Raw genomic sequence first — 12586 nt, forward strand, 5'->3', positions numbered from 1 at the left:
ATTTAATTGTTTAATCGAAACAATAAAAAAAATTGCCCGCAAAACGGGCGATCGCGTCAAATGACAAATGTTTTGCCCGCGAAACGGGCGATCGCGTCAAATGACGTAGGAGGGTTCTTGAAACATAATACAGATAACGGATCGCTAGATAACACTTGTTTTTACTTTATATTTGTATTGTATTGAATTGTTTAATCGAATTTAGCTAGTAAACTGAGTGTTTTAAGCAGGTTTCATAGTCTAGAATGTTCAAGAACCTTCCTACGTGATTTGACGCGTTATTTGACGCGATCGCCCGTTTTGCGGGCAATTTTTTTTATTGTTTCGATTAAACAATTAAATACAATACAAATATAAATTAAAAACAAGTGTTATCGCTATCTATCATAATACAGATAGCGATCCGCTATCTGTATTATGTTATTTCGTTGTTTGGAAACATGTTTTCTGCATCGCGTCGTCTGTTGCCGGGCAGGTTGTCAGGTTGTCAGGATGTAAACAAACGATGACGTAGGCCGGTACAATTTTCGCCCCCGGTACAATTTTAACGTGACACATCCACTCAGAGTTCCTTCTGGGTTACACTCAATAAACTAACTGTTTCCTCTTAATCTTCTTTTATTGAAGCCTCAATTGATGGTCAGTTGTAAGTAATTCAGTTGTTAGCAAGGTGAAAAACCATCAAGAAACAAGAAAAAGGTTGTTTTACAATGTGATTTTTTTATTTAAATGATTGCCTTATTTCCCTTAAATTAATCAAAGTGTAAAGTAAATTCCGGTAGAGCTCATGGGACCTATGAGATCGAAGAATATGAATGGGTTTCAATGGAGAGAAAGTAATTATTTTCTGGTCCCAGTCTTTATATGCCCCGGGTTACACATATGTTGTTTGTGGATTTAAATGATAATTTTTCATGCAAAGAAAACTAAACATTTTCGTGAAGAAGTTTGATAATGTTAGGTTTTTTTCCAAGGGGAGGATAATAGAATCCAAAGAGGTGAAAACCATTATAAGTTTGGTAGTGTGGAGAGTTTCAGTTTTGCCGGTGGGGAGATTGGCGGTCTTGTCCACGCTAGTTACAGGAGCGTGACGGCACATACGAGACATGTAGTCTTTCTCATTGTGTTTTTTCTACAGCGTTTAACTGAACTATTGCAAAATAATAGAGACTGGGAGAGAGATAGAAAGCGAGAGAGAGAGAGAAAAAGAGAGAGAGAGAGAGAGTGGATCCAGCCCTCTGTCTGTGGTTTCTTTCTACAACCGACAGAGAGACTGAGCCCCCCCCCCCCCCCCCCCCCCCCCCCCCCTCCACGCACGCAACAAAAACCCAGGGAGGAGGTCCAAGAATAATATCGGAAAAACATTTGTTGTTGTATTAATAATTTGGGTGGGCGTTTTTTTTTTTTCTACAACCGACACAGAGAGTCTGAGGACCCCCCCCCACCCTACCCCCACCCCCAGGAGGAGGTGGGGGTGGGGGTAGGTCCCAGTGGTCAAATCTGTCTGGGTGATCCGGATACGACTGGACCCCTCCACCCCACGTCACCTTCCTGTTGTCCTCAGACAGAGAGAGTCGTCTGAAGGCCGTGTTGGGGTCCAGAGTGAGGTCACAGGCATCTGAGGGAGAACCAGACATGATGAGCTGCTGAACCGCTCTTCATCATCATCATCATCATCATCACTAGTACTGTTCTCCTGTGCTCTATCTATGTGCATATACATAGATATGAACACATACATACATATACATATGTACCAGGGATGGAAATTAACACCCGCCACCCGCCATTTGCGGGTGGATTTGTATGGGGACGGGTGAATTGTGTCACTTCACCCGCCACTGTGTCGGGTAATACTTTCCAGTAAGGTCCGATCAAATTAGCATATTTAATACATTCGTTATACGGCGCTGTGCAGTTCCACAACCATTACTGTCATCCCTTCTTCTTCTACGCCTCTTTTGCTGAACTGCAACTGTCCGGCATCCGGGATAATATACCAGTAACAGGGCTCTCAAGTCTCACGCATTCGGCGTTTGACACTATTAAACAGTGTTACAGGTAGGAATCAAATGGGTTTCCCGTACATAGGGTAACCAGACGTCGTCTTTTGCCCGGACATGCCCTCTTTTTGAGACACTTTTAAAAAATGTGTGGCGGAATTTAAAAATCGTCCGGGATTTTATTAAAGCCTCATACATGTTCTCATTGAATTTGCGTTGCGTTTCTTTGGGTCGTTCGCAAACTAGTTATGCTTCTCCCTCCCCTACTCAGTTCTGTTCGCTTTGCATTGGTGGAAGTGAGTAGGGGGCGTGGTTAAGTAGAGCCTTCAGATTGGACGGTTTGACTTACGCAGTTACCGTTGTGTATTTATTTTTTTACCATTATTGTTTTATAGGGACAAACTGTTACGTATTTTAAAGAATCTAAGCTACCCACACATAGGGCCCTATTTTAACGGTCTGAAACGCAAGTGGGAAGCGCAAAGCGCAAGTAGCTTTGTGGGCGGTTCTACGGCGCTATCGCTATTTTACAGGCGGATAAATGACACTTGCGTCGCGGCGCAAGTGTCAAAAGGGTTGGTCTGAAGCAGCCTAATTACCCGTAGGTGTGGTTTGGGCGTAACGTCCAACAAACCAATGAGAGTGCCAGCTCCCATCCCCTTTAAGAGCCATGAGCGCATTTGAATCGACGAGTTGATATTTTGACAACGCGTCTGCAGTCTCCGATGAGACAGATGCACATGAATTTCAAACTGCAAATGGCTCAGTTTATTGCCAAATAATATGGCCTAATTCACACATGGAATAAGGGGTTTTCTTCCACAACTTCAGAAATACTGAGTCTTCAAATAAATTTCGCCAAAGAAAACGTATATGATATAACATATGATATGCGGTAACTGTGGTTCTATTTAATGATATACGCAATACATTATAAACATTGTTTCTTATCAGTATTGTATGCTATCCTAATATGCATGTGTCCCCGCGGTAATAGACATTGCCATTGATTGTATTATGCGTTACGTGTTTAGTTTGTGTGTGTTTAAACAGAGCACACACGCGCGCCCGCATTCATTCATTCTTTTTAACACTCACTCGCGGTAAAACAATGTTTTTCACGATCAAATACTCATCAATCCTAAAAGTTATGGGCATGTAGGCCTACCTACACGATGTCTGTGTCAAGAAAATATGTTTTTGCTGTACGGTGTTTGCAGATGCATTGATTTAAAAGTACAACTTATTACCGCTGCATCAGCTGTTCTTTCCCAAATAATTTACCAAGAATGTGCGGCTAGGTAGATGAGAGAAGCAAAGTGTATGCGCGAGGTGCACAAGCAATCCGTATGCATCGCATGCGCATGTATGCATCCGCCCTTAAAATAGCATCTGAACAACGCGCCACTGACTTTAAACCAGGTATTTCGATGTCAGTAGCGCAATGGTATTCAGCAACGGCAAAATAGCGTTTGCGCCAGAACACGCCTCCTCCTTCCGCCGAACCGCCCCTTGGGGCGCATGATCAATCCCTAATTTACCGGCGAGTGGCGCTGGTGGGAAAAGAACGCTCTGCGCCAGTTGTAAACTAGCAACGACACATGCGCCAGTGACTAAGTCACTTGCGCCGGATGCAAGATAGGGCCCATAGACCCTATGAAGCAGGACCAAACATATTAGCCGTAAATACCATACATAGCCACTAGGGGAGCCTTACTGAAGGCTGCAATAGATACTTTATCCACAAGGGACGGCACCACAGACCAAGCGAGGAAAACCGAGGATTACGTCCCACCGGTTTTCTCCAAGTCTTCCGGTCCTCTGAGTCCATAAAGAAAGCCCCCTGGCCATGAAAACGGTAGAACTCTTCATGCAGCGATAGGATATACGTGGGTTTATGTCTTGGATCAGCTAGGAGAACACTCTTGCACGTGCTTAGAACACATCTTCAATCCCTCTTTACTTCAGAGCATCAGTTTACCATACCGAAAATACTTTATACAAATAAAGTCTCTTTAAAGCTATTCCTTTAGATTCGACTACTTCCTGAAGAACTCAGCAATTTATTAACAAATTTCTCCCACAGGGGATTGATAACGTTCTATCTATTGAACAGAAAGAAACACTTGGTCATACTTTACATATTTTATCACAGCATTGGCCTACTGAATGCCACAGATATATTTCCAGCATTGGACTGAATGCCACATAAATATATAATTATGTTTTTGCACGTTTGCAACGTTTAAAAGTTCAGGGTATAAAGTTCAAGTATATGCCTCTACTTGTATTGCATAAGCCAATAGCCTTTTTGAGGCAATGTTTTTTCTGAATATTAGTGTTAAGGGCCAATAATGCTTACTATCATACGTTAGTTACCATGTCTGTGGACACATTTGTATTCAGGCACTAATTAGATTGACTTATGATGGTGTAGCCATGCATGTTGTTTTATTGTTAATATGTCAATTTGTTTTTTATTGAAAATACTTTGTATAGATGCATTATCCCCAAACTTGTCATCGTAACACCTTTGACATTAACATGGCAGATACCTGTGTATTGTTTATCATATGCGGTAAGAGTGTAACATTTTCAACTCAGTTCCTTGGTAGCACCTACTTACAGTAAGAATCAATTCTGATGGAAAAAATGTGTATGAAAAACACTTTTCTTATCTATTGTGACTATCATTGTTACTATCATATATTGTTTAAAATGTACGCATTTATTTAAAAAAAATATAGCGCATAAAAAGTGGCTGGTAAAAAAGATGAGTGGCTGGTGGGCAAAAAAGTTAATTTCCATCTCTGATATGTACACATACATATGTACACATCTCAATAATAATGTTATGAAATCATCAACAACAATATTATGAATGTATTATCAACAATATTATGAATGTATTAACAACATAACTTTATGAACACATTGTGGTAACCCGGCCCGACACAGCGGCCCTGGAAGCCCAGGGGACCGGTGGTGAGGGGGTCTACCACCCTTCTCCCCCAGAGGGCGCCGGGGACCGCATTGGCGCATTGGCTCAGAAGAAACACCCGCGAGGGAGGCCGATCAGACGCAGGTGAGCGGTATATAAAGGGAGGCGGAGACGGGCTGATGAGACACGTGTGGGTCCAGTGTAGGACCGAGGACCGGACCGAGGACCGGACCGAGGACCGGACCGAGATACGCTCCCAGGACGGACCGCTGCAGCCGAGTCCCGTTCCCGAGGAGGCCGACGGGCCATATGGATGTGAGTGTGCAAGCATGCTATGTGTTTTTGCATTACATTTTTTAATGTAAGGTTATCTTCTCAAACTTATTTTACACGGTGGCACTCATATCTTAAGGGAATAACATCTGACATGTTTAATTTAGTTTGAATGTAAAATATTTCTTTATATTTGAAGAATATTTTAATATTGAATGTACATTTGACAGCCATAAATCAAACCAAACAGACACTTACACTTGTGTGGAACTGATCTCAGGTCAGGCACCTTCTTCACCTCCATGTTCAGTGTCTCCTCCAGCTGATCCAGGGCTCTCCTCAAGGTCCCAACGTATGATGGAGGACGCACCTCCATCGTCGTCCAGTCCCTGGTGGGTGGAGGATCCTTCAGGGATCTGAAGGTCTGGAGGAGGTGGAGGTGGTCTTCAGTTTGGGTGAACTGCTTCACCTCTGAGCTTCTATTGGTCAGATCTTTTATTTCCTGCTCCAGCTCTTTGATGAGGCCTTCAGCTTCTTTCTCTGTGGATTTCAGTTTCTCTTGAACCGTTTTGTTGTGATCATCCAGACACTTTTCAACAGAGCAACTCAGAGCAGTGAGGACCTGAACACCATCGGCTATCTCTCTGTCTGCGTCTGCTTTGCTGTGGTCCACCGTGTCTATGATGTCTTTAATCTTTCGTTGTCTCTCCTTGATCATCTGCTGAACTTCAGCCTCTATCTTCCCCGGCTGGGCCGTCTTCACTTCATATTCCTCCTTCAGAGGTACAACAGGATGTGACTTGTGGTCTGTCACTGTGCAGAACTGACAAACATACACCTGGTCAGTCTGGCAGAAGAGCTCCAGAAGTTGATTGTGTTTCTTACACATCCTGTCTTCCAGACGGTCTAAAGGCTCGACCAGCCGATGTTTCTTCAGGCCTGCGACTCTCTGATGTGGCTCCAGGTGGGTTTGGCAGTAAGAGATAAGACACACCAGGCAGGACTTCACTGCCTTCAGCTGGGTCCCAGTACAGACGTCACAAGGAACTTCTCCGGGTTCAACGCAAGGCTGCTCTTTGACTCGTACAGAACTTCAAAACTGATCAACCATCCCTGATATGAGGGTATTAACCCGTAAAACAGGTCTTGTGTGGAACAGCTCGTTGCAGACAGGACATTTGAACTGGACTATGTCATCCCAGAACACTGTAATACAGGCTCTGCAGAAGTTGTGTCCACATGGTGTGGTAACTGGGCTGTTGAACACATCCAGACAGATGGAACAGGAGAAGTCCTCCTCAGACCACAATGTCGCAGAGGCCATTCCTAGAAAACCATTGTTAAATAAAGTTCAATCATTTATAATGTACAACAATGGTAAAATAGAAGTAGTAGCCAATCAGTAGTTTTGATTTGAGTAACAGCAGTGAACAGTGACAGGTGAGAGTACTCAACATATTCACTAACGATTTCAACCCATACCTGATGATAGTAAAATAGTACCTTTCCTATTGATATGATCGATAAGTTACGGAAATTTATGATGAATCCCGGATCAGAGTGGAGTAAATTACCTGGGTCTTCTGACTGCTGTAATGAAGTGAGCATCACCAAACCGTCCGACTCGGTAACAAGGAAATTATCCTGTGAACCAACCAGTTGGACCAGTTTACCCTCCTCTCAGACTAACCTCCTATTGGCTGCTGTTCCATGACATCACTGTACAGGTGTCCTGCTGCTCGAGGCGGAACAATGTCACTTCAATCAGGCATCTTGTTGGGCTGGATTGGATTGGGTTCATCTTGGAACAAACTTTACAGGCAGGTATTTAGAAAGGGCCAACACACACACACACACACACACACACACACACACACACACACACACACACACACACACACACATTGTTAAAGCGATATAAGAGGTTTTTTTAGGGGGTATACCACATTCTCCCCTGCTTAACTAAATGTCGTCCCGACATTTCCGGTTTCAGTCCATTCTGTTGTAACAATTTGATTACCTACAGGTTAGAGTCCATTATTCAAGAAATATATCTGATGACAGATTTCACATTACAGATATCTCACGCTAATGTTATGAGTTAAACAGTGGAAGTCATTGTGCACTACGACAACCATCTATTCACTCCGCTGTGTTCACTGGTAGCTTGTCTTGACTGGAATAGGCGTGACCTTTGACCTTATGTATAATCACATAGAATCTCACACTTTCACTTATACTATTCACTCAAATCTCATCACATTTCCTCATTTCGTTGCATTATAAGAGTCTTTCCACAGTCTTTGGCTGCATCCGAATACTTAGTACATACTATTTCTGTCCAGTGTCTACTACTTGACCATACTACACTTGACTGTGTAGTACGGTCTACAGACATGCGTAGAACGCCTCCGAACACCGCCGAAACTCCACCGGATGTTTGGAGATGACGTATCTCCCCCCAGATGGCGGCAAAATTTACCTGTTTTCCGTCTTGTTATCGTTGCTATTAAATAAAAAAATTCTCTTTCTACGCGAATGGCTCTATAAATGGATATCGCTGCTAGAAGGCGTCGTCGTCGGTCATCTCGTAGAGCGACTTACCGGCAGGTTATGATGTATATATGTGGAGATTTGGTAAGTCATTTTTTTGGAATAATAATACATTTACAGTTATTTGTTACTCCGTGAAAAAGACGATTGAAGTTAATTTTTCCTTTTTTATTGAACACACACACACACACACACACACACACACACACACACACACACACACACACACACACACACACACACACACACACACACAAATAAAAAGCCTACCAGACTCCGGTTGCATTGTGGGATAGCGTAGTGTGGTCCGTGGTTTACTTTGGCGGTAGTACGCATTCGGAAACGTCTTCCGTACTACAGAATGCGTACTGAGTATTCGGACGCGATATATTTTTCGCATACTACAAAATGCATACTATATAGTATGCATACTATATAGTAAGCGCGGTGGTGCTGGCGGCGCTCCGCCTGCAGCCCGGCACACTCATCAGCCGGTCACCGCCGGCGGCCGTGGAGCCGGACAGCCCCATGGAGACAGGCCGGACAGCCCCATGGAGACGGGCCCGGCTGCCCCATGGAGACGGGCCCGGCTGCCCCATGGAGACGGGCCCGGCTGCCCCATGGAGACGGGCCCGGCTGCCCCCTGGAGACGGGCCCGGCTGCCCCATGGAGACGGGCCCGGCTGCCCCATGGAGGCAGGCCCGGCTGCCCCATGGAGACAGGCCCGGCTGCCCCATGGAGACGGGCCTGGCTGCCCCATGGAGGCAGGCCCGGCTGCCCCATGGAGACAGGCCCGGCTGCCCCATGGAGACGGGCCTGGCTGCGGGGCTGTTGGAGAGGTCGGGATGGGAGCGTGCGGAGGCCAGGCTGTAGAAGGTGTCTTCGTCCTCACCGTGGTGGGCGTTGTCGGACCCTCCGCGTCCGGGTGTTTTCTGTGGACGGGACGAGCGGTCAACATTGATGTGCGACAGGAACCTCAAGGAGGGGACCTTTGAGCATGGTGAAGCCCTGCTGGTGCTTGACTTTGAGTAAAGGTGCGTTGACTTGAGGCGCGCTGAGACACTGTTCCCCGTCGCCAAGTCTGCCGTTGTGTTCTCAAACCACACATAAGATCAACTCGTTTTAAACATTCCTTTTCGACAGAACCTGAAATCTATTGGTTGCGTCATTCGTCACGCCGGGGTCAACGTTTTTAAACATAAAGCGAGTCTCCACCACGAGACAGTGGCGCAGGCTCAGGCGTTGGCCCCTCCCCCCCATAAATTGCAGCGCAGCTTTCCCGACAGGAAAACGATGGAGTGGGTCGCATTCGACGCATCTCATGTGATCGCACCTCCATTCAGCTGATCAAGTTCCCCTGAGCGTATTAGTGCTCATCAATCTTTTTTGGGACGTAGAAGCCATCATGTCATGAGCCAATCAGCTGTGGCTATTGACCATCCTTTGTAGGGAAGTTATGTCCAATCTGGAGGGCTTAACCACGAGGGGACCTTCATGCAGCGTCTATTCACCTACAGTGTTCCTCCCACAACCCAATGGGTTTACAAATTAATAAATGGTGCTCTCACACCAAACTGCGTGCATGTTTCAGAAAAAGGCAACACATGTGAAGGGAATAAAAGGCCTGGGTGATGCTCTTTGAGTTTCCCCCCCCACCTTGCTCATCGTGATGTGATGACCCGGGTGGTCCGGCGCCGTTTGACCGAGGGGGGGGGGGGGGTGGAATCCGGGAGCTCAACCAAAGATGTGAGGCTGTTGTCCATATGGCGCTTTGTCCTTGAGCCAGAGAAATATATTAACAACAAGATATGAGCACCTGATACATCTTGACTCTGGTAAAGATCAAGCAAGGCTTCACATAAATCCTGAATTATTATGAATCCCGGGTAACTCCTAATGTTAACCGTAGCAGCGATATACCATTAAACGAATACAAAGGGTAACAAGGCCCTCCTAGTTTCCGCGGCCCACCTGTTCGCCTGCATGTTGGTCATGGTTGTGAAGTACAGGCTTTCCACAGAATCGGCTGCTCGATGATGTAAAAAATCATAATCACCATTAAAACCAAATCAATCATCGAATTATATTTTAAATGTGTATTTTAAAACAATGTAATGTAGTAATTTTAAGGTATTTAAATGAATATGATATTGTAATATATCATACTCGTCTTTTCTGAAGTACAGGAGACTCCTTTGGTGAAACTTGCTCGTCTGGTATACGACCACTAGGGGGTACCAAACGGCCACTCCCATCCTCCCCTACACAAAGGGTTATAAACATCTCAAAGACAAGCTTTAAGTAAATGAATTGATCAAATAAAATAAAAAATAAAAACGAAACCCTCTGCTCTCTATTTAAATTGTTCCTTAATTAGATTCAATTAGTGCCTATTCAGCGGCGCGGCTGTTTAATTGAAGCCTCGTTGCCCTCAGGGTCCCTAGGTTAGGTTATGGTGACTCCTCATCACGCTGCATTCGATTCAGTGCCAAACCAGGAACCACCTGAGCAGGAGAAAGGGAATATTTTGGCCATTGATGATGCTCTGGGGGGTGACACCTTCTTAACAGTCCTTTTTTTTTGGTGATTCAATTTGTTTTATTTTTTAGTTTCATTTCCCGGTGTCCAGATTTTGAAGACCTTTCGCTTTTTTTTGTCAGGAAGATCGTCTGTTGAGGAAAGGTGTTTATGTATCTGTCTGTCTGTCTCCCTTTCTCTCTCTTTCACTATCCACCTCTCACCTCGAAATGTGTTCATTTGTAATGTACACACACACACACACACACACACACACACACACACACACACACACACACACACACACACACACAAACAGACATGCAGACACACAGACATACATACACAGACACATACATGTGGCGTGTGTGTGTGTGCAAGTGAGTGTACTGCTCTGCAATTAGCATGTTTTGGCACGTTTTTTGTGTGTGAAATTGGACGAAAGATTTTAAAAAATAAATTTGGGACCCTCTAGTTCTCATTCTCGTTCTCTCTTCTCTGCGGTTCCATTTGTCGCTATTTAGCGCATATGGAAGCAATCTAAAACAAAATGGAGGATGGCCCTTAAAAACAGTACTTAGGTTGAATCCCATTACTTGGCTCGCTTCAAAATCTCAGCCCTAACCCTCGCTGTTGCGTGTTCACGCGCCGTGGAGCCATGTCCCAATACAGTTTAAAGGTAGCTTAAGGGGTAGGGGGAGGGCTAACATCCCCTCAAAATTGAGATTTTCGATGGGCACCCTCAAAGCGCTTCAGTTCTGACTTGCTCCCACAATACCTTGCGAGGAAAACGGAAAATCAAGAAATATCCTAGACAAGATGGAGGGCGAAAAGATGCGACAGGATTGGAAAAACACAAATGTAAGTGTTTTCTCTGTAATTAACTAGTAATTATTTTATTAATTATACTCTGCAGCCCGGCCGCGGGCTTCGAAGCCCGGCCGCGGACTCTCGGAAGATCGCGAAAGTCTGCGGCCGACTTTCGCGGAAGATCGCGAGGCCGACTTTCGCGGGCCGCCCGACCCCGGTTCTCAGCCGGGCTGCAGACCGGGCTGCATATCATGTCGTATGATATCCAGATCTTCCATGTTCTAGTGACTCCAGGTTAAAAATAAGCTTTATACTAATATATTATATTATATTAGTAATATTCTATAAGTAATATTATATATACTAATATATTATATTATATTAGTAATAATCTATAAGTATTATTATATATACTAATAAATTATATTATATTAGTAATATTACATAGTTAATCAATGTATTTTTTGGCAGTACTATATTGTGTACATAGCTATTATATATTGTACATAACATATGGCCATATCAACCAGTTCTGGCATATAATTCCTAATTCCTTCTTATTCGTTTTCTTTCAGGACTTCGTTGAGTCCACTGCCACCAGCCCCCCCCCACCTCTCCCTCATGCTCCTCCACCCCAGGCACCTCTTCCACCACCCCAGACACCCCTTCTAAGAGGAGAGTGCCAGGGGGCAGGCGAGGCATGAGGAGAGCGAGGCAAAGTTGGCGGAATGGTGGAGAAGATGTGATTCTCCACCATTCTCTCAAAAGCTGAGAGAGAGTGTGTGTGTGTGTGTGTGTGTATTTTTAGGTGTGCGTGTGTGTGTATTTTTAGATGCATGTGTGTGTATTTTTAGATGTGTGGTTCAGTGTTTCTTATTTAAATAAAGTGTTTCTTCTAAAGTGTTCTTGTTCATAACCGATTATTATCTAAGGGTGCACTCACACTAGGCCATCTGGCCGTTTTAGCACCTAACCGTGCTCAAATCTGCCAGTGTGAGCTTGGCCAGTCTGGCCAGGCCGGGCCAATTTGGCCACTTGGGAGAGGTGTGCTGCTACGGCACGGGCCGCTACGGTACAGATGCTAATGAGCCGACACGCGCTACGCAACCTGAGCTGGATGACGTATAGTCAATGCGACGACCACGGACATAATAAAGGCGACGAGCCTTCTTTCCCATTAAACGGTAAACATCGCGTCAAGCGGTTCAACTGTTGGTGTGTTCTCTGTGTTGTTGTCCATTGTTGTTAAAACTCTGACTGGCGGCAGACTTTATTATGGTCCATGCAGCGGACGCTTGGTGATGACGTGTTACGACGTGATGACGTATGTACAAGAGCCTTCCGTGGCCAGGCCACAGGTGCGACGGCCAACGGCCACGGCCAGATGGCCTAGTGTGAGTGCACCCTAATACCACCTTTAACATGTAGCTAAGTGACATTCAAAATAAAGGTATATTACTGAAGGGAAAAACGGTCTGTCTAGTTACTG

The 12586-nt window shown here is 44.9% G+C and overlaps 1 protein-coding gene across 4 annotated transcripts; it reads right to left on the minus strand.

The window, feature by feature from the left end:
- Positions 1-1351: 1351 nt before the first annotated feature.
- LOC130378424 (tripartite motif-containing protein 29-like) lies at positions 1352-6853 on the minus strand. Of its 4 annotated transcripts, none has more exons than XM_056585198.1 (3): positions 6792-6853; positions 5476-6543; positions 1352-1618 (listed from the first exon to the last, which is right to left on the minus strand). In XM_056585198.1, the coding sequence occupies exons 2-3, from the start codon at positions 6104-6106 to the stop codon at positions 1377-1379; spliced, it is 873 nt and encodes a 290-aa protein (XP_056441173.1). In that variant the 5' UTR covers positions 6107-6543; positions 6792-6853; the 3' UTR covers positions 1352-1376. The 4 variants fall into 4 exon arrangements, with proteins under 4 accessions (XP_056441173.1, XP_056441174.1, XP_056441172.1 ...); XM_056585199.1 differs by having other exon boundaries at positions 6721-6824; XM_056585197.1 differs by having other exon boundaries at positions 6700-6823.
- Between the last annotated feature and the right edge of the window lie 5733 nt (positions 6854-12586).

Source organism: Gadus chalcogrammus, unplaced genomic scaffold, assembly GCF_026213295.1.
Source record: "Gadus chalcogrammus isolate NIFS_2021 unplaced genomic scaffold, NIFS_Gcha_1.0 GACHA077, whole genome shotgun sequence".
NCBI lineage: Eukaryota > Metazoa > Chordata > Actinopteri > Gadiformes > Gadidae > Gadus > Gadus chalcogrammus.